The 20,271-nt window shown below is 38.4% G+C and overlaps 1 protein-coding gene across 9 annotated transcripts in view; it reads right to left on the bottom strand.

The window, feature by feature from the left end:
- PARD3 (par-3 family cell polarity regulator) overlaps positions 1-20,271 on the bottom strand; it is a 646,927-nt gene that overhangs the window by 224,554 nt on the left and 402,102 nt on the right. For 6 of the 9 annotated variants that reach the window (XM_027592715.2, XM_027592717.2, XM_027592718.2 and 3 more), the window contains 3 exons: positions 14,468-14,656; positions 12,997-13,167; positions 4,116-4,266 (listed from right to left, as the gene is read on the bottom strand). In XM_027592715.2, coding sequence (XP_027448516.2) covers positions 4,116-4,266; positions 12,997-13,167; positions 14,468-14,656 — 511 coding nt within the window. Of the gene's footprint in view, positions 1-4,106; positions 4,267-12,996; positions 13,168-14,467; positions 14,657-20,271 lie in introns of all 9 variants that reach the window. The other 3 variants (XM_027592712.2, XM_027592716.2, XM_035729173.1) reach the window with 1 other exon arrangement.

Genomic DNA, 20,271 nt, shown 5'->3' with positions numbered 1-20,271 from the left:
TTATAATATGCTGTGTTGAGCAGAAATATTGTACCTTAAGTGATCCAAAATTTTATACATAAATGGTAAGAAATTTTCCTAATAATAAGAAAACAATTTAGCTTTTTCCTCTCACAAATGATTCTAGGGGCTAATATTTCAAAAGATGTGAGAATTCACATTTTTCTTCAGCTTCCCAACTTCTTGACATGCTCACCAAGAATTACAGTTTTCGAATCTGGATGCAGGAACATATTGGGAGCAATGGACAACTAAATTATCTCACTCCATGTTCTACCAAACTCCACCTAGACAATACCTCTTAATGATACCTGGGCACATCATAAACGTGAAACCTTCCAAGGGTGACCTGAGAAGCGTTTGATCTGTTTTTTGATGGATAAATATATTTCTCCTTCCTCAACCTAGTTAACCGACAAACTACAAACTGAAATTTAAACCAGTCAATATCTTACAGAGGAGTGAAACAATGAGATACGAAATGATTGTTTACTAAACATTTATTCATTGGTACATTTACATAGAAGGCAATACCATTCATGACACTAGAAACAGATGAAAACTTTTCCAGTGATTTGACTCACAATAAAAACATTAATGTTCCATTTCTCAATGTTGAATTTCTAACAAGATAAAAATATGCTGAGCATAATTATTTTTTAAACTCACCACAAATGTATGAATATAAGAACTACTGAGGTTAATCTCTAAAACGAATACACCAGATTCTGGTCTTGCTTTAAACAGAAAATTTCTTCAGATTAAAATTTGGAAAAAAATTAAGGTTCCATGTTCCCAAATGTCAACTTCTGATGTATTTTAGTGAACGTGTTGGTTAAATTAACCATGCCTATTATTGTTTTATGATTATTATAGTTAAGACAGTCCAGCAATTTAGGATTTTTTTTTTTAAGTCTTTTAACATGAAGAAATCCTAGGTAGGCTCTCTAGAGATTTCTTTTTGATGAATATCCAGGATTAAAATTCATGATTAGTGGCAGGTAGGCCCATACAGAAGACATCTGGAGAAATCTTGTCTTGGTCCCAACTCTGGATGACCTGACCAAAAACTAGGGAGACCGATCCAGGTTGAAGTAATGTGGGACTCATGACTCGGGAAAATACACATCCTAACTGGTCCAGGAACACAGAAATCTTGTGGCTTCCGACTCGTCACTGGAATTTCTCTGGTTCCTAATTCCTCTGAACAGAAGATAATTCAGCTGGAGTAGATGATTTCTAAGACTGTTTTCAGAGATGAGCTTTTCTGATTTTTAGAACACAGTGACCGCCAAAAAGGAACAGATTCTGGTGACTGTCTAACGCCTTTTGCTTAAAGATTCAGATAAACTGATGTTAATAAAGAATGGACGTGACTAATCCTTATTGTGTGGTCTCAGTATGCCCTAGAGAGGGGCTACTTTTAGAAACAAGAAATATCCAAAAACAACATAAAACAAAAAATCACCAAGGGATCTTGTGACAATGTTCCTTTATCTGTTAAGTGGGAGAGTGCGGCTAATGACCCCTGACATCCTGCCAAGTCTTACATCTTTTCCTTTTTTGATTTATTTTTTTTTTTAGAAGCTTCTCTCCTGAGATATGTTCCCATAGAAATGAGTTAGAAAGCCCCAAAGCTCCTTTTGGTCTAGAGTCTCACATGAGGGTTTTTCTAGGTGAAAATTCATCCTGTTTGCATACAATTAGTCATTTCTTAAAGTAATCAGCTGTAATTTCAATACAAAGCTCTATTTGAATCAGAGCAGATCATAAAGTAAATACCATCACCTCCACTAGTGTCTACATAAGAGTTATTCTAAATATATAGAAGACAATCAGCAACCAAACAAGATCTACCTGAGAGATTTCCACGTACCTAGATACTGTGCAAATCAATAAATACTAGTGCTACTGATTTAGGTTAACAGTAATTCAGTGCTCTACTATCTTATATTTGGTACCCTGTATTTTGTTTTAAGCTAACATCCTTTGCAGGACTTCTAACTTTAAGTGGGAACTGACCTAGCAAACCATTTGTTTCTGAGGGCCACCAATAATGGAATACGGACTGATGAAGACTGAGTTCTCAAATTTGTAAAACTCAAGACAGATCAGGTTAAGCATATGCATTTCTCAGGGTAAAACTATAAAAGATCCCTAGTTTCCAGTAGAATATGTAAAAAACTATGTTAAGAAAATACCCAAATCGTTCAACATTAACTTGGCCTACCAACAAAGGGTAAAGAGTCTTTCACCCCCGACCCAAAAGGGCACGCACAGTACATCACAAAGCACACAGCTGGGAGGGAAGCTGCTGCCCCGGGGAAAGCATCTGGAGCCTTAAAAGTCCATTACATCTCTAGAGAAGGGAAGGGAAAACAACAGTAATGCAAACGGAAGTGGACTAACGAAGCCACAGCTAACAAAATCAGGGTAACAGACTATGAAGAAAATGAAGGAGTCCTCAACCCATTATATACAGCACTTCAAAAGGTCACTAGGTGAATTTTGGGGTTTTTTGGTTTTTTAGTTTTAGTTTTTCAGCCTTCCTCTGAAGCATCAGGGATTGGAGGCAGGACGCAGGTTACAGGAACTGGTGGACCAATGGTCTGATTCAGTATGGCAAGTCCTATGTTCCTATAATAAAGGGGAAATTACAGCATATCACTTTGTATGCACACAGATCCAGGGACACATGCACGCTCTTTCTCTCTCAAGGGGTATGAATTTTCATTAATGAAAAAAGTATAACAAAGATAAAGTTTTACACCAAAACCAAGAAAGTATGGAAAATGCAACGGCAGTGAAGAGAATGATCATTAAGAAGCAAAGATTAGTGTGGTGATCTCTGTGCACTGTGTGGCATCTGACAGGTACACAGTGGTTTTAGCATCCTTCCCCTACTTCCATTTATGCCAAGCAGGCAAAAAAGAAAACTATTGACAAAGTAAAACCAGAGGGCTGGCAGGTCTAAGTCCTATGTGCAACAAAATAAGGAATTGAGAATTTAGCAACTTCTCCAAACTAGAAAGCTAGAAGGACCAAAGGAAGACCAGAAAATTCTACTAGTCATGTTTATGTGTTTTTCCTGTCATGCCCAGGAGAGAGTTCTTTGTAGGTAGAGATTGTGTCTCACTCATTTTTGTATCTACAGCAAAAGTGTGTACACAAACGTCTTGTCAATAGTAGGCTTTCCATAAATGTCCACTGGCGAATGAAATAAATCCTTGTTCCAATGAAGCTTCATAATGGAAACTTGAATTGTATTAAATCTTCATTAAATGTTTCAAAATGGCATTAAATTTAGGGTTTTATTTTCGAGCCTTGTGAAACACACCAGCAATAAAAGTGTTTTATGTCAGGTGCTATTTTAATCGAAACAGCTGCTTATATTTTAAATTTGAAAACTCTCACAAGTTAATCCCAAGATGAGCAACTCAGTAAATCCAATCACTCCTGTGGCAAAGCAAGTCTTTATTAACTGGATCTGTTAGGAAAGAGCTGCACTTCTGCTGAGCAAGTGCTAATAACCTCAGTACCCACTGGGGGCCGAGCAGACAGTATGGTGCCGAATCCAAACAAAGGATGCAAAACACTAGCTTCCGGACTTTAAAATCAGGGCTTTGACAAAGTAGAGATGCAACTTAAAAACAGTAACATCCTATTAAGTACAAGCCAAATAAATGTGAATATTTCATCTACGTACGAACATGTACAGCTGCATCTGTTCCTCTCCCTGTAAAAAAGGTGCTGCCGTGAAAGATACGTGACTTTGAATCCTCATCATAAACCACTAAATTCTGACTTTCCTAAAACATGGCTTCACTTCTACTCTCAAACGAACTAAACACATCTTGATCGCTGAACATATTTCCATGTGACCCCTTCCTTTGCTGCCCCCCCAACATGTTACAGGATCTAAAATTCACTTAACAAAATCAATGTATTGATTCAATCTCTTCACTATTAACACTTCCTGGATGATAATAATGAACTTGCTCTTTTTCCTCTTGAAAACACGGGCCTCCCTTACATTAATATTACATTAATAACCTCCCAGTGAACCGGGAAAGCATAAAAATAAGATGTGATAAACAGAGTTTTACCTGACTCACCCATTATCCTGCTGAGGGCAGCATTTCTCGTGGGTGATTCATCAAGCCCCTCAATCCCACTGTACAGGGAATGGGAGATTCTTCTTTCTCGATCATCCAATACCGTTTCAATGGGCAGCTCAGGTCCAGAGGGGCTCCCAGGTGACTTCAGCTACAGAGAAAAGGGGGCAAGGGAAAATCAGTACTGGAGGCCCATTAGCAGCATGGGGGAATTATAACAACTTGCCCAAGGCCTGCATCCAACTGGGTACCAAATGAACTAGAACTTTTCACCCTGTACCAAAATAATTTGTGATGACAGCTCTGCCTAATGACCAACTTTCTCTGCCTCTTTACACTGTGCCTCCCATGAAGTTCTGTCAGATTGCAACCATTGGAGGAAAAATATGTACATTAAAAGCTTTTTTTTAAACTTATTTTGCTGCTTATTTTTTCAATTTGACTGTTAGTATCTGTTGAAGTCAATTTAAGTTATGCTTTAATTCAGAATTCTTCATGAGATGTTGCTCTGCACAAAGCGTGCTTTATCAGAATTGAAGCTGGAACTAAGCTATACTTTTTATATCTATAATAGGTAAATACACCTAACAATTAGCACTCATCTCCATGTGTGCTGATAGAATTACTACCTACTCTACAAGACCTAAAGATCACTTGTGAGCTCAGGTGTCTCGAGCAATTCACTAAGCCTACATTTCTTCTGCTAGAAATTAGTTAAGAAGTCATTCTATTCTCTTACTATAATCTTAAATATAAGATAGGGAGTACCTGAAAAAACCACTTTAATGGTATATAAACAATACAGAACTAGGGACCAAATAGTATAATGAAGCAAAGATGTGTATGTCACAAACAAATATGATCTAATAAATAAGCAAAGAATATAGGTCAATTTCCATCACCATGAATTAAAACAGTATGTGGCATTCTTTCAAACAGCTGTGCCTCATAAGTCAGATTCTGCACAAAAGTAATATGAATAAGGAACCTATGTTCCTACGGCCTTGAAACAAATCTGCTTCAAGGAGGGAACAAAGCACACTTAACAGCAATCCTCCAAATGTGGGCTCTGAGGTTAACTCCATGGACTAATATCTTATGACGCTCTGGTCCTGGCTTGTAGCCAGAGACAAAGAGGCTTGGTGGGGGAGGTGGGGAGGTGGGTGCAGCACAGCACCACCAAGTGGGAGAGAGGACCACACATCCCAAACAGAGGAAACCACAACGGTTGCGGTTCCTTCATCGGAACAAATTATTATTTCTGTTAGAAGCTATCATCTGTTTAATATAAATGAGATATTTAATGAAGTTCCAAATTGTAGACTTATCTCTCCCAGTTTGATAAGCACTGGGGAGATTTAATGCATTGAAGGGTCAACACAATTACAACTGGAGGCACGTCAAACTGTAGGAGAATAATAAACTTGTGGCGCTAGTGAATTAGACTCAATAAGGTTTAAATTGTGAAATGAGGATTTGTTTTATTAGTTTTTTTTTTAAATTGCAGATTACAACTGACAGCTTCACAGGAAAGTAAATTAAATATTCAAGGTCTCTGATGTAGAAAAATAAAAGAACATTTTCTGAAAGAATACTATGCCTCAATTCCAAAATACTTTGGGGAGGTAAAAACAAAAACAAACTAAAGCAATACCCAATGCCTTTAAGAACAAGTACGTCTGAAAATTTTAAATGAGCACATACACTGAAGAGACTTGTGATCCAAATCTCTATATGAGATCTGCTTGCTGTACAATTTACTTTGTAAGACAAACGACATATCCTCACATTTGCTTAACAGATACATTTAATTGAACTAGATAACTGAAATTTTCTAGATGATAAAATCCTTACAAAGCTATTCATGAGAAATCCCTAAATACTCTAAAAGGCTATTTTAGAATATTAGAAAATCAAATAAAAATTCCATTTAAAAAAAGCAATGCAGGCTTTCTAGAGAAAAAAAAAAAAACAGTAAGGTGCCTGTTCAGAAAGAACCTCACAATTGAACATTTTCATGGGAGTCTACACCTCCCCTACCTTCTTAACCATGTCTAATTTACATCTCAAAAGACAGATTTAAATGAAGACATCAGTAGCCTACTACATAAATATTTAACAGAAGATACAATGCCTTTTAATTTCTTTAAAAAAAAAAAACCTGACTGGGGAGCACAGTTTTGTTTTAAATCTTTTGATAATTTTTTTGTTGTTGTTGCAAGAAAAGGAGTTTAAGAAGGAGAAACACACCACGGGGGTACTATGGCGGCACAGTGGAGGCAGAGCGAGGGGGTAGAAGAGAGGGCCTGGGTGGTCTGCAACCTAGGCTGGTCCCAGGCCCTGTAAGTCTCCTTACATAAAAACCTTCTTCAAATTAAACTTAATTAGAAGAAGAAACTAAAATAAAAGAACTACAATTTTCACTTTAAGGTGCAAAAATATTCTTCAATCTAATTTATTCAGTCCCAGGTAGGAGTAGTTGTGCTCAGCCCCCTCAGCTCCACCTCTGGAAAAATAGGAAAGCCTTTTCACCTATTAGAGAAAAATTAGCTCTCGGTTGCAGCAAGATAACTTCTACTGGGTAGCAGTGTAAAGAGATACAGTCTTTTCTAAAGTAATACAGAAATGTATATCACAGGTCCAAAAACATCTTATACTCCTTGACCCGGCCATTTATTTCACTTTGTGGTCATTGCCCTCACAAAATAATAAGCTACACGAATAGTAAAGATTCATGTGAATCAATATTTATCATAACATTATTTACAAAGGTATAAAATTGGGAATTACCCCAATACTGAAAAACAATATAAATGCAGTCCACACTTAGAAAAGATATTCAAATGATCATATGTTGCTTTTATAATCAGAAAATAACAAATGATACATAACAAAAATTGGATATTGTCCAATGAATATGCTTTCCATTATATACTTGGACTACTTTTCTTAGGAAAAGCTAAAATCTTGGCTTCTTTTAAAAAACTGGTATCTTTTCTGCAGGGTTTAGCAAATTCTGTCATTGTAAGTAAGCATGAGCGGGTCAAATGATGTCTTTCACACAGAGAAATTGTATCCCACCATCTAAACCATAAGCATTGAAAACCTGGCATAGACATGGCCCTGATCTCGGCAGCAAATTAAAGACTGGGTTCTAGTTAGTAAAGGGCATAATCTTATTTTTCGACATTTCAGTATTTTTGGGTTTATTCTATTTTATCCCCAATGCCTGGCACAGAGCAGATACTAGGTGAATAAATGGATGAATAAATTAATTTCCAAGTGAATGACTCAGATTTTCCTCAAAATGGTTTGGAGATCTTATACACACTAGGCCATGTGGAAGCAGGCCTAAAGCTGAGGGCACAGCACAGTATGTAGCCTAGATTACGATGATATATTGTGGAAAGTACTAACATCCAAAGGACAGGTAAACACAAAACAATGAATAAAAAGACAGGCTTGAGTCTTGGAGAAGAGTGGTTGTAGCTTTAAGGTCAAGTTTCAGGTTCTGTTGTCATGTAGAACAAAAATTCATCTCCTTCCCATACCGCCCTCCCCCCCCCCCCCCGACCCCACCCCGCCCATCCATGGGCTACAGCAAAGATCAGAGAGGTACTGGAACCTCCCCAAGTCATTCTACCTGTAAGCGGCAGACCCAAAATATAACTGTCTGATGCTAAAACCCATGCTTTTATTGTATGCTACTTCCTAACACAACCAGAATATAAATTGCCTGAACAACACAATCACAGTCAATTAAGGCCCACTCACATTGTGGTAAGAGGAATGGGCACCTTGTTTCTAAATTACTTTGCCCTACCTTGGGCTTGCAGCCATTACGCAAATCATTTGACCTCTCTGCATTTATTTCTTAATACATGAAATGAAGAGAATCATAAATGATACCTTAGGCCCCTTCCTATTCTAATGTAGCTTTCTAATTCTAAGAGGATTAAACCTACAGAGAGAACTCATTTTAAAGTAATCCCTGGTGACTATATCCTTCAGTATGGGGTCTAAGACAAGGCTCACCTGGTCACATTCTCTACTGGTACTAAGACGAGGCTTCATATGTAATCATTTCTAACACAGATACAATTAGATGACCGCAAGCTATGTTAAACCGCAGTAATTTCTACAAACATTAATTTCCTTGGAACATCCACAATCAGCATAATTGTCAAACACAGGTTATTTTCAATCTTCAAGGAACAATGTCAAGTACTTACTCCCGTTTCCCTCTACTATCCTTCCAAGTCCTCAACAAATGTGTCCTTTGTGATGATAACCAACGTTTCTGCCTCTTGCTTTATGTATTCTATCCAATGGAAAAGATTTAAGAAGTTTTTCTCCAATGGGTGCCTGAGTGGCTCAGATGGTTAAGCATCTGCCTTCGGCTCAGGTCATGATCCCAGGGTCCGGGGATCGAGTCCCACATTGGGCTCTCTGCTCAGTGGGGAGCCTGTTTCTCCCTCTGCCTCTCTCTCTCTGTCTCTCATGCCTCTTTCTCTCTCTCTCTCTTTCTCTCTCTGTCTCTCATGAATAAATAAAAATCTTTAAAAAAAAAGTTTTTCTCCAAAAAAGTTAATCCATCAATCAGGAACACAAAACAAGGGGAAACCATTTCTTTTTTTTTTTTCCTAAAGAAACAATTATTGTTGATGAGAAGTTTTTAAATGTACTTATGAACATTAAATGTAAGGAAAGCAAAAGAAATCCAGAATCCCTGCCAAAATATTAATTTGGTTACCATGCCTGGGTTTTTTGGTGTGTTTTTTTGTTTTTTTAGAACTTCAGTTTCTAATATCATTAAGTTATCTTTTCTTCTAAAAAGGCCAGCCTCCCTAGGATTATTTCCCTTGTCATTCCGTTCGTGCTTAGGTGTCAGCTCTGGGTTGGACATCAAGAAATGAAGAGGTAGGGACATGGCAGATGGACAAGGTCCCAGCCATCTCAGAAATTACAGTTCCCATGAAAGAAAACCCAAAAGGAAACATGACAAGGTAATTGCTGCTAGATGAAGGTAAGTACTCCGACTACGGAATACTCTGGTGAGAAAAACTAAAATCTAAAAGCTGTCTTTGTGAGGACAAGGACCAGAAAGGGCTCATGGGGCAAACCCAGGCTTGAGAGTACCGTGCGCCTGAAAAATTGCAAGCCGTGCCGAGGAGCTCACGCAGGCTGCAGGGGAATGCACTGCAGGGACACAGACGCGGGTTTCTGCATGTCCTGGGGGGCCATGGGATGGAGACTGACACCTGTCCTGGAGGGGATGGAAACCTCCTGAAGGGATTTCAGCCGGGAGTGACAGGAGCAATGTGTTCTGTAGAAAAACCTGCCTTCCTGCAGTGTGGAGAACGGATTGCAGCAGCAAGCCCTGTGGGACAATGGGGCCTGAGGTGGGGCGACAGCAGAGGGGCTGGAGAAAAGTGGCTCGAGGAGGGAGAGATTCTGGAGGCAGAGGTTACCGAAACAGGGAAGGCATTTGAGAGGTCCAGAGTGAACCCCGTCTCCAGCTTCTACAACCACGGAGTAGCGGTAGGGGTTGCGGGGGGATGGGGCAAGACCAGGGTGGATGAAGTACTCAGGGAGGAACCGATTTTGAAGGAAAAGCATAAATAAAGTCTCGGGCACCTTGTGACTTTGGGAGCCTGAGCGCCAAACCAGTAAGTATCTGGACCTAAAACAGAATTCTGGGCTGGAAACGGGGTTGTGGGATTGGTCATAACACGGGCAGTACCTGAAGATCTCCCAGGGAGCATGCGCAGCGTGGAGGAGCGGGGCCGGGGTGCGGGGGGTTGGGGGGACGGAGGCGGCCCGGGGAGAGCGCCGAGACACGCTCATGGTGACAGAGCAGGTGGAAATAAAGGAACCTCAGAGGAGGGAGAAGAGCCAGAGTAAGGTAGCAGAAAAAGAAGGAGAGCAGATAAGAAGAGATTCAAGATTGGTGGCGTTCCAAGATTCCTGAAAGGCCAAGCAAAAGAGACTGAGCAACAACTTCCGGAGAACGCCCCAAATGTGCTGTAGCGTGAAATGCAAGGTAAGGGGACAATACCTACTGTGGAGAGTTGACAAGTAGTTTTTGAAAAAAAAAAAAATTAAGATAATATATGGCACTTCCTACATACAAGAAAAGATCACGGAAAGATGTGACAAAGTACAAACTGTTTTCTTTCTGCAAATTCTCATCTCCTCTGGCTTGAAATTAGGTATGCAAACCCTTGATTTAAAGATGAGTTAGTAAAATATAGTTTTGTGATACTGTCCAAGACCGGCCTCTGGCTGACTAATAGACCCAGAAGGAGGGAACTCAAGCACATTATTTTGGCTTGAGGTTCATTCATGACAAGACACCGTATGCTTCTATCAATATTTACTGTGACATCATTTACACATACTCTCTCATAACTCAGGGAGATGTTTTTCCAAAGGTAACATATAATAAGTACAATAGCAGCAAAATCATGTCTCATGCCTTATGGGAAGCCGAACTGAGCTCTTCTGTCTTCATATAATTCTTTAGTTAAACCCTGTCAGTACTAAAGGCTTCTCGGTAGTATTACAAAGAAAGCACAGCACTCGTGATAAGATTTTTTTTTTGATATAATTGTTTTATAAGCTTATACTCTCCTAAGAAATAGCAATAACCAGCAATGTATGAAAATGATACCGTAAGGAATACTGAATATTAAAGTCTATTACTGTCTATTGCAGCTGTTCCCTTACTTAAATCATTTCATTCACATAAATTCATATACAGAAGTAAATGAGACCCAGAGATCTTTCAGTGGGATTTCAATTTCATGTGTTTTACAGGACAACAGGGAATAAAATCAGTGCTTTTATCAAAACATTTTCAGGCTGGTACAGGTTTGCTTTGCTACTGTTTGGGGAATGACAGGGACTCATGTGAATCAGAGGAAAGCATGTCTGGATTCAGGATGCTGGTCTTCAGTACATTTCCTAATGTTTTAAGTGACCCCAGAACATCCAGTGCTTTTCTGTGAAAGAAAATTTTGAGAAGGTGTTTACAAATTTTATTTTTAAAGAGACTGAGAATATGATATATTCTCCAGTAGAATATAAGTTCTGTGAGAGAAGGAGCCCCATCTGTTTTTACTTACTGCCATATCCCAAGGATCTAACACATTTCTTGAATACAGTAGGTGCTCAATAAACATCTGCCAAACAAATACTGTCCTGTGAATGTGAAATTATTCAGTTTTAGAAAAAGACCTAATAAAGAACAATGTGCTTGTGAACTTTGGAGAATTTTTCAACTAGCACTTTATAGGACTTATATTAGAAAGGTCAGTTAATAATTTTTGGCAACGAATAAAAGCTCTATTATTCAAAGAAAACCATTCCAGTAGCCTACTCAGAGGGATTAGCATTTATATTTATCTTATGAAAGTGAATTTTTTTTCCCAAAGATTTTATTTATTTATTTGACACAGAGAGACACAGCGAGAGAAGGTACACAAGCACGGGGAGTGGGAGAGGGAGAAGCAGGCTTCCCGTGGAGCAGGGAGCCCGATGCGGGGCTCAATCCCAGGACCCTGGGATCATGACCTGAGCCGAAGGCAGACGCTTAACGACTGAGCCACCCAGGCGCCCGAAAGTGAATTTTTTTATGTCCCACTGTTCTCCATTCTGAGAAGTTAAAGGTTACATTGTTCTCTTGTTGTTACGGAAATTAATGCATTAATTATTGTTAACAAATTCTCCATTTGAAAAATAAAAATAAAGAAGTCAATAGTCAATAACCATCCCAAAGTTGGTCACCTGTACATTGACTACCCAACAAAACAACCTTCATTGCAAAATATGAATGTAGTACGGGATGGCATGAGTGATCAACACAACCTGAATAGCTCACTTTAGATATATAACATAGATTTTTAAATTAAGAAAAACACTTAAACAATTTAGATATAATTTTCAGTTTGTATGATTTCCTAGTCATTTCCTTTTAGTTGATTTAAAAATGTGGGGAGTTGAGCATTGATTAAAAGCAAAAACAAACTCTACATTTTTAACAAGCTTTGCTCTATAAATTCTCAGCTCCCACCTATTTCCTATAGATGGCACATAATTTATAATAGATCTATGAACCTGGATTTTTTTCAAGTTCTAATATTATCAAATCAATATATAATTCCTTTTAAATTTTCAAATACCCCACTGTGCCAGAAAGTATGTTTCCACTTATTATTTTTTTACTATTTGGGAAAACAGATGATCACAACCTTCAGGAGAGGATACTCTTCTTACTCATTCCTAATTACGCACTGCTGCATATATTTAGAACCAGCCATGGCATTGTGCAGTAGTTCTCTCTCAAAAAGCATGCTATCAAGGGGAAAATACTCAACCCTATAGTGAAGGAGAAAGGGGACACAGGGAACAGAAGGGGAGACTTACACCTCTGACAATGTCACAAGAGAAAGAGACTCTCCCCTGTCAGGGACTTTGGAAGAGGCATCCCATTATAGATAAACAAACGAACTAGCCCTTGCTGTTTCATTGTTTCTCTCTCCCAGGTACAACACTACTGAATAGAAGAGAAGCTGTTGGCTCCCAGCAGGAAGGTATGGCCCTGTTTTCAAGAAGAGAACCCAGCTGAAGGTGCTTTTAAGATTCCCAGTGTTATTTGTTGAGCTGGCCATAGAAATACTAATGCACACTTAGGAATACTTTGATCGTGGAAGTAAGAGAACAAATCACAGTCCACAGTCAATACAATAAAAAGAGCAAAGATAATTTTATAATATTTTGAAGGGAAGTCCCAGGACCTGCCATTCTTTATCCATTAGGACAAAAACTTAGTCTTACAATTTCAAATGCTAGTGTCTTCTTTTTATTTCCTATGCTTTACCTCATTGCACTTGCTTATTCGCCTCGCGACAATGAGCTGGATCATTCCTCGCTTGTTCCCTTCAGTGGACATAGACCTTCTGAGGGTTTCCATGGCATCTTGGTTTGTCTTGCCCAACAGGGATTCTCCATTCACTGCTATCAGTTGATCATTCACCCGAAGCCTTCCATCCTGGGAAGAAAACAGGTAGAAGTAAGTGCTATTAAATAGTCTGTTATAAAAGAAGTTGCTCTCTCTTTAGTTAAAAAAAAATAAAAAATAAGAGAAAGGGGGCTTTAATCCTAATGGACTGTGTCCAATTGAACAGGAGCACAATAATGTCTAAGCAGCCACTGCAGCCTGTGTGTCTATTTCAATCATTTATACATTTGTAAATCAAGTCATTATCATAATCTGTTTACCAAAACAGCATACTAATTCAAAGGACACAAAGTGATTACTTTCTTGCTTCCAGAGACAACCATAGAGGTTATTTACAACCCAAGACAAGAAAAAGCTCAAGGCTGTAATACAATTGCAGAGAAGTGCCCCCTTGATGAACAGGGAGGAAACTTGCTCTCCACTGGCAAGCAGGCTAAGTGACCCACAGGCAGGGGAAAGGGGAAAGATGAGCCTTCCTGTAGGGCAGCTCTGTGCCCAGAACCTAAGCTAAGTCTTTGCATGGATTATCTTCTTTCAACTACAAGGACTATGGCTTGTAAATTCTGTGAGACAAAAAAATGGGGACTTGAAGCTATAGATTCCATCCCAAAATGCGAGATCACGGAGATTTCTATTCGCTTGATCACAAATGGGTTATTATGAAGAAAACAAAAGGCGTTACAGGGTAAGCGTGACAGGGTATCAGAACACGCCACTCCAAAACACGCCATTCTGGCACAAGGACTCTTTTAAGCTGAAGTCAACTGAGAACTGGCAGATGCTGGAGGAGCTCTCTGTTCTCCGCCTTGCTGGCTGAACACAGAGCTCCTCTTACGAAGATGGCCCCTCGCCTGTCCTTAACCAGGAAGAGAAGGACATCACCAGAGACAGCGATGACTCTGAGATTAGCCAGGCGACAAAACAGACCGCGCACATGAAACCTTATCTACCACTAGTTTCTGCCATCTATTTACCATCCCACAATTGACCTGAAGCCCAAATGTCATTTTTTTGTCTAATTACTGTTCTACAATTTACTGCCTTTTGCTAAAATGGTATCTAAGCTTCTGAGTTTTCTTTAGATTTTCTTTCTTTTCTGTAAAGCCCCTGTACATGGAAAAATTTAAATATTAACATCAATAAAATCTGTAAACATGTTCTGTTCATGTGTCTTTTGCCAGTTTAATTCACAGGCCATAAGAGGGTGGAGGAAAGGAGCCCCCTCCACACACACACACACACTGTGTATATGTTCCCAAGATAGGAATAGGGTTGTAATGAGATATTTTTGTTAATGGGCATAAGCCGAGTAAGGGTAACATTTGCTTACTTTAGATGCTGCTCCTCCATTAATAATGGACTTGACGAAGATTCCCAAATCCGCATGGTTCTCTTTTGACCGGTTACCTTTGACGCTGACACCAAGACCGGCTGATCCTGAATCGTTAAGTGGAACTTCAAATGTCAGAAATTCCCTGGTGCCATCAGGTGTGAGAACAATATCCTCATCTTCTGCTTTCTAATAGGAAACAAAATTGCATGGCACATTATATTCCAATGTTCCCTTCTCATAGCTATTTTTAAAGACTGCTAATGAGCAATCTTTGATCCTAACAGGCACAGTATTTCCACCAACGTTCCGTGGCAAGATCCATGATAAGTGCATCTGCACCCCCTCCAGATGATTCCTGGAACCAGCTGTTAATATTTTTATGTGGCACTTGTTTCAATATTGAAACAAACTCAAAGCAGATTCTGAGAAATGTAGGGAAAAATACACCTGAAGACTGAAGACATGTGACTCCTAGAGTTTGGGACTTTTTTGTTGTTGTTCTGTTCATATATCCTAAACCACAGGAGAAAAACAGTCACAGCAGGACTCAAAATAAATAAATATAACTCATTTGTCCTTTTATTCATTAGGAATTTTTGATGTCATTAAGAGTTTAATGCTCACTAATGGTATATCATTTTCTTCACAATTAATAATAAGTTCTGATGATACAAAGCCAGCAGAAACAGGTATTCATTTTCAGAGAGCCACTAGAGAGCTTTAACCTTCAACATCCACCCGTCCTCAACACGTAGTGTGCCTCAGACAGCTGGGGGATATTCTCCAAGCAATACGGCTTCATTAATTAGTGGTGTCTGTAAGCTTTGATTTCATAACTGTAGTCATCACTGCATAAGAAGACTGTTTCAGAACATAACACATTTAAGACACACCAAATCCTGCCCAGCCCCCTTAAAATTTGAGGAAGAACAGGAAGCTGAAAGTAGAGCCTGATGAACCACAGTCAGAGGATGTGTTCTGCCACTACAACACTGGGCACGGGGGACGAGGCAGCCTGCCCACCTCCGGACTTCTCTTCAGCAGTCCCACCATGACCAGGACTTGAACCACTCACATCTCTACCCTGGTCATCTCCAAACAGGTAAGGACTCAGTACTTCCAACCACATAACAGCTAGGTGACACTCTTCAAATCACAGCTAAATGCCTTGTCTAGTCCTACCACACGTTCCTGCTCCTCTTTCTCCAATTTTGGAATATTTCTCCAGCATCCACCTAGTCACTCAAGCTGGAATTATCAAATTATAATTGAAAGATGGCTAAACATCTAATGGTACATAATTAGGCTAAACTATAAGGCATCCTTTAAAGTGTGCTTTTAAAGAATGTTCCATCGCACACATGAAAGGAGGCTATTGCAGAGCAATGTGGGTAGACTTCAATTTTCTTCTGTGTCCCAACAAATGTTTAAATTTTTCTAGTAACAATAAAAATTAATATAATAATGATGAAATAATTTTTTTTTTACAAATTTGGGGATTTAACTTTGCAACCAGATGAAATAATTTTTGGAATTATAGCATTTATCAATAAAAGATAATTTCTTACTGCAAAAGATATGTTTTTTTAAATCCCCAAATCCATAATAATGTGATTCATAAAGTGAGGTTTCCAATTTACTAATATCCACTATTAACATTTTATGGTAGGATGTTCTTTGTGCCATCTTTCCAAAAGACAACCTCATAGTTATCAGGACAATGTATGTTTCAAAAAAAATAAAATCACTAATATGTTAAAAACAGGAAAACTATATAATAAAGAATGCAAAATAAGAACAACTTGAAAAGATACAGGGCAATAGCTATGTTACTATACAAAGCAAATACATTTCAGTGTCAAAGTCAAAGCCTGCTCATTATAAAAATGTTTATACTGAAAATATTCCCAGAGAATAATTATAGCTCAAATAAAACCAGTGTATTGGAGAGAAAGAAATACCAAATACTCATATCAAAATACTGATATAGCACATATTTACTATGCTAATACTAATATGTTTTATATTCTATAAACTTTTATTCATATGGTTCAGAATGACTAAGAAGTACTAAGTAATGACTTTGTGTGAATTAATACAGCTATCTCAATATAAAATCTGTTATAAAAACATAATGTGTAAGTAAATTTTGATGTCTGCAACACAAAACAGTATCAAAACACACCATAGTGTCCTTCAGAGTTACTTCAAATTCAGAAGTAATTAAAGGTAAAACATACGTTGTGAATGAGAATCAGTATTTATATTCCTGGAAAAGTTGCATTTAAAAAGGTATAAAAAGCAAAGATAGTCCTCAGCTGGGCACATTTAGGTCTGATCATTGAGTACATTTGTTTGCCTTAAGTCTAGAAGGTTCTTAATTGTCACTTACTGATTTAGATCTTCGGTTTAGCTTTTTAATGTTTACTGATTTTCACATTTCCATAATGTTTTACTAAGGCTTAAAATTCTCATTATTTTTCTACTTGAAAAATCAAGATAAGGAGCTGACTGAATATATGAAGAAAAATTTTAATCAAGTTGGAATCATTTCCTGACATGCCCTACTCTGAACCTGTCTTAAAGGAGACTATTTTCTCCACAGGAAAGTTTCATTTATTATGAAAACTACAGGATGGGAATGATATTCTTTTTCAGCTTTCTTATCAAGTCTTAAGTCATTATTATCATTAAAAACATTTAAGTGAGAGATAGTACTTTCCTTTGATATTTCATTATTAATCCATTTGGCTCTTGACATAAGACTGAAATTAATGCCAGCTTTTAGAACTTAATTTTCTGGCAGCAAAATGTTTTAAAAAACTTGCTCTTCAAAAACCATTTTAAATGCCACATTATAGAGAACTTTTTATGGAGTCTTCTAGTATAGAGATCTCTTCATTCTGATACAAAGGAGAAGCTAATTTTCTATCACCTTGATGGGTTCCATCCAGATTGTATAATTTACAACTGAGTCAAATTCTTTCTACAAAAATACAACAAATGTATTTCCTTTGCCTCTCAAGTCATTTGCACATGACCATGTCATTCAAGCTCATATCATGTCCCTCATGCACACACGTTTGAACACTCCAAGTGATTTTTTGCATTGATGCAACCTGTCATTTTTTACTTTGCCCACTACTCCACTGGCATTTTTGTTAAGCATACTAGAAGCAAGAAGCCTGCAGAATGGGCAGTATGAAAGCTATCTGCTTTCCCACTATCCTCAGAATAGCAGAAAAGATGCACACTTCTATCTGCAGTGAGACAGAACAATAACCACAAGTGTGCAACACGAAGGCCCAGCCAGGCGTCCTTTTTCCCCGGACAGCAGTACCAACAGCTGTGGGAAACAGTGGGCCCACAGGTCCTTCTGAGCCTGCTTAATCTGAAAAACGGGTAGATCCAAAGAAAAGAGGGGAAAAAAGTTGATTATCTGAAGTAGATGAAAAAAAAATCACGAGCAGAGTCATCTCTGAGCCTCAATATATCAAGATTTTAATAAGAGTGCACAAAATATTGTGAAAAGACGCGGTATGTATCCATGTCGTAGGAGGCCCTAAAATCACAGATGTGAGTCCAATAGCTGATTTCAGGCTCTGCAAAGAAATAAATGATTCAACCAACATTCTGCCATTTGTGAAATAAAAGGAAATAAATATAAATATATAAAATATCCCTTCAATGCCTGCTATTATATTTGTCTTTCACCCCAGTTCCTGACACAGAGCTCCTAAATCCCTTATAATTTCCTAGTAAGAGTATTGGACACAGAGCTCCTAAATCCCTTGGGATTTTCCGGGTGTTAGGGCATCTTTTGTTCTAATGAGGTGACATTTGGTGGATTCCTCAGTGGCTCCTGGGTGGGATCTGGGCAAGCCATGATTAGAAGTTAAGAACTTTAGCCCAAGCCCATTCTCCAAGGAGGTGAGAATGGCTAAAAACAGAGTTAATAATTAATAACTGATCATGCCTTTACGATGAGGCCTCCATAAAAATTGCAAAAGAACGGGGTTCAGAGAGCTTCCGGGTTAATAAACATATCAATTTACCAGAATGGGGGCACACCCCAACTCCAAAGGGACAGTAGCTCCTGAGCTTGGGAACTTGTAGATTTTTGCCCTGAATATCTCTTCATCTAGTGGTCTGTCTGTGCCCTTTAAAATATCCTTTGTAGGAGCGCCTGGGTGGCTCAGTCAGTTAAGTGTCTGCCTTTGGCTCAGGTCATGATCTGAGGGTCCTGGGACTGAGCCCTGCATTGGGCTCCCTGCTCAGTGGCGAGTCTGCTTCTCCCCCTCCCTCTCCCCCTGCCTATGTACTCTCTCTCTGTCACTCTCTCTCACATAAATAAATAAATCTTTAAAAAAATAAAATACCTTTGTAAGAAATTGGCGACAATAAGTAAATTGTGATCCTGGGCTCTGTGAGTTGCTCCAAAAGATTATCAAACCCAAGGAGACGGTCATAGGAACCTCTGATTTGTGACCAAGTTAGAAGTTGTGGGTAGCCTGGGGATCCACTACTTTCTTATGGCCTCTGAGTGGGGGGCAGTCTTGTGGGGCTGAGCCCGTAACTTGTGGGGTCTACACTAACTCCAGACCGTATAAAGAAGTACATGGTCTGGAAGACTCACACATTGGTATCAGAAGTGTTGTGAGTGTGGGCAGAGAAATAACAGCGAAGTTTTTTGCTGCTCACTGCTCCACTATAATTTATTGACTTCTCTCTCACTCCCTTTTCCATTGAGTTAATTTCATTACTGCACAAACATGATAAATTAATAACAAAAAGACGAACACTCCCACAACAAATAAGGATATGAATGAGCAATTCATTAAAGAAAGATGAGTGGACCAAAAAAATAGGTAATCTATTTGCAACAAAAAAAACACAATCAACAAAAGTTATCAAACTACTGAAGAAAACTGCTTTAAGTAATGATATCCAAGAATGCAGAAAGGATGGTGAAATGGGCACTTTCCTGCACTGCTGCTGAAATATAAAGATACAACACTTATAGAAGTCAATTTGACAATACTTATCAAGAGCCTCTACATTTTTTAACCCAAAAAATAGTATTTTAGTAGTATGTCCTAAAAAACTGTGATCAAGAACAAAGATTTAACTGTCAAGATGTTCACTGCCTTGATAGGACAGCTAAAAAATAAGAAAAACCTACATGTATGATATTAGGTAGATTAAGATATACTTACACAATGTAATACTATTCAGCTATTAAAGTGTCTTTAAAAAGTATCCCATTTGGTGGGACAGAAAAACATTTGTGACTGAGAAACTGGGTTTTATCCTGTAAGCTTTCTTAACTTCTGATACTTCATCCATCATAAGCCTTGAGATCCTATTTTAATAAATTGTTTAATGTCTGCCCTCTCATATCAGTAAAAGCTTTAGGAGGAAGGGACTTAATCAGTCTGTCCTTCTGCTTTGGACATGACATTTATTAGCTACATGATATGTGCCTGGAACATGATATATATATATTAGCTACATAGGTAAAGAAGAAAATCGTAAAAAAAAATACACATCAAAATGGTGACACTGAAGTCACATAATTGCAGGTGATTTTTTCTTCTATACTTGACTGATTTTTGTAACATCCATTATACACTACTGCTTTGTAACATAAAAATCCCACTGCGTGCCATTTCTTTAATTCTTCTTCCTCTTAAAAAATCAGTGTGGGAAAGAAGGGTAGAAGCATGCTTATAAATGTTGGGCAGGGGCTGGTGCTCAGAAGGGATACCAGAGTTCTTACAGAACCATTATGCCATGGTGAC

The sequence above is a fragment of the Zalophus californianus genome, chromosome 9 (genome assembly GCF_009762305.2).
Source record: "Zalophus californianus isolate mZalCal1 chromosome 9, mZalCal1.pri.v2, whole genome shotgun sequence".
NCBI classification, from domain to species: Eukaryota; Metazoa; Chordata; class Mammalia; order Carnivora; family Otariidae; genus Zalophus; species Zalophus californianus.
Note: the sequence above shows the minus strand (reverse complement) of the source record. Positions and strands in the feature narration are given on the sequence as shown.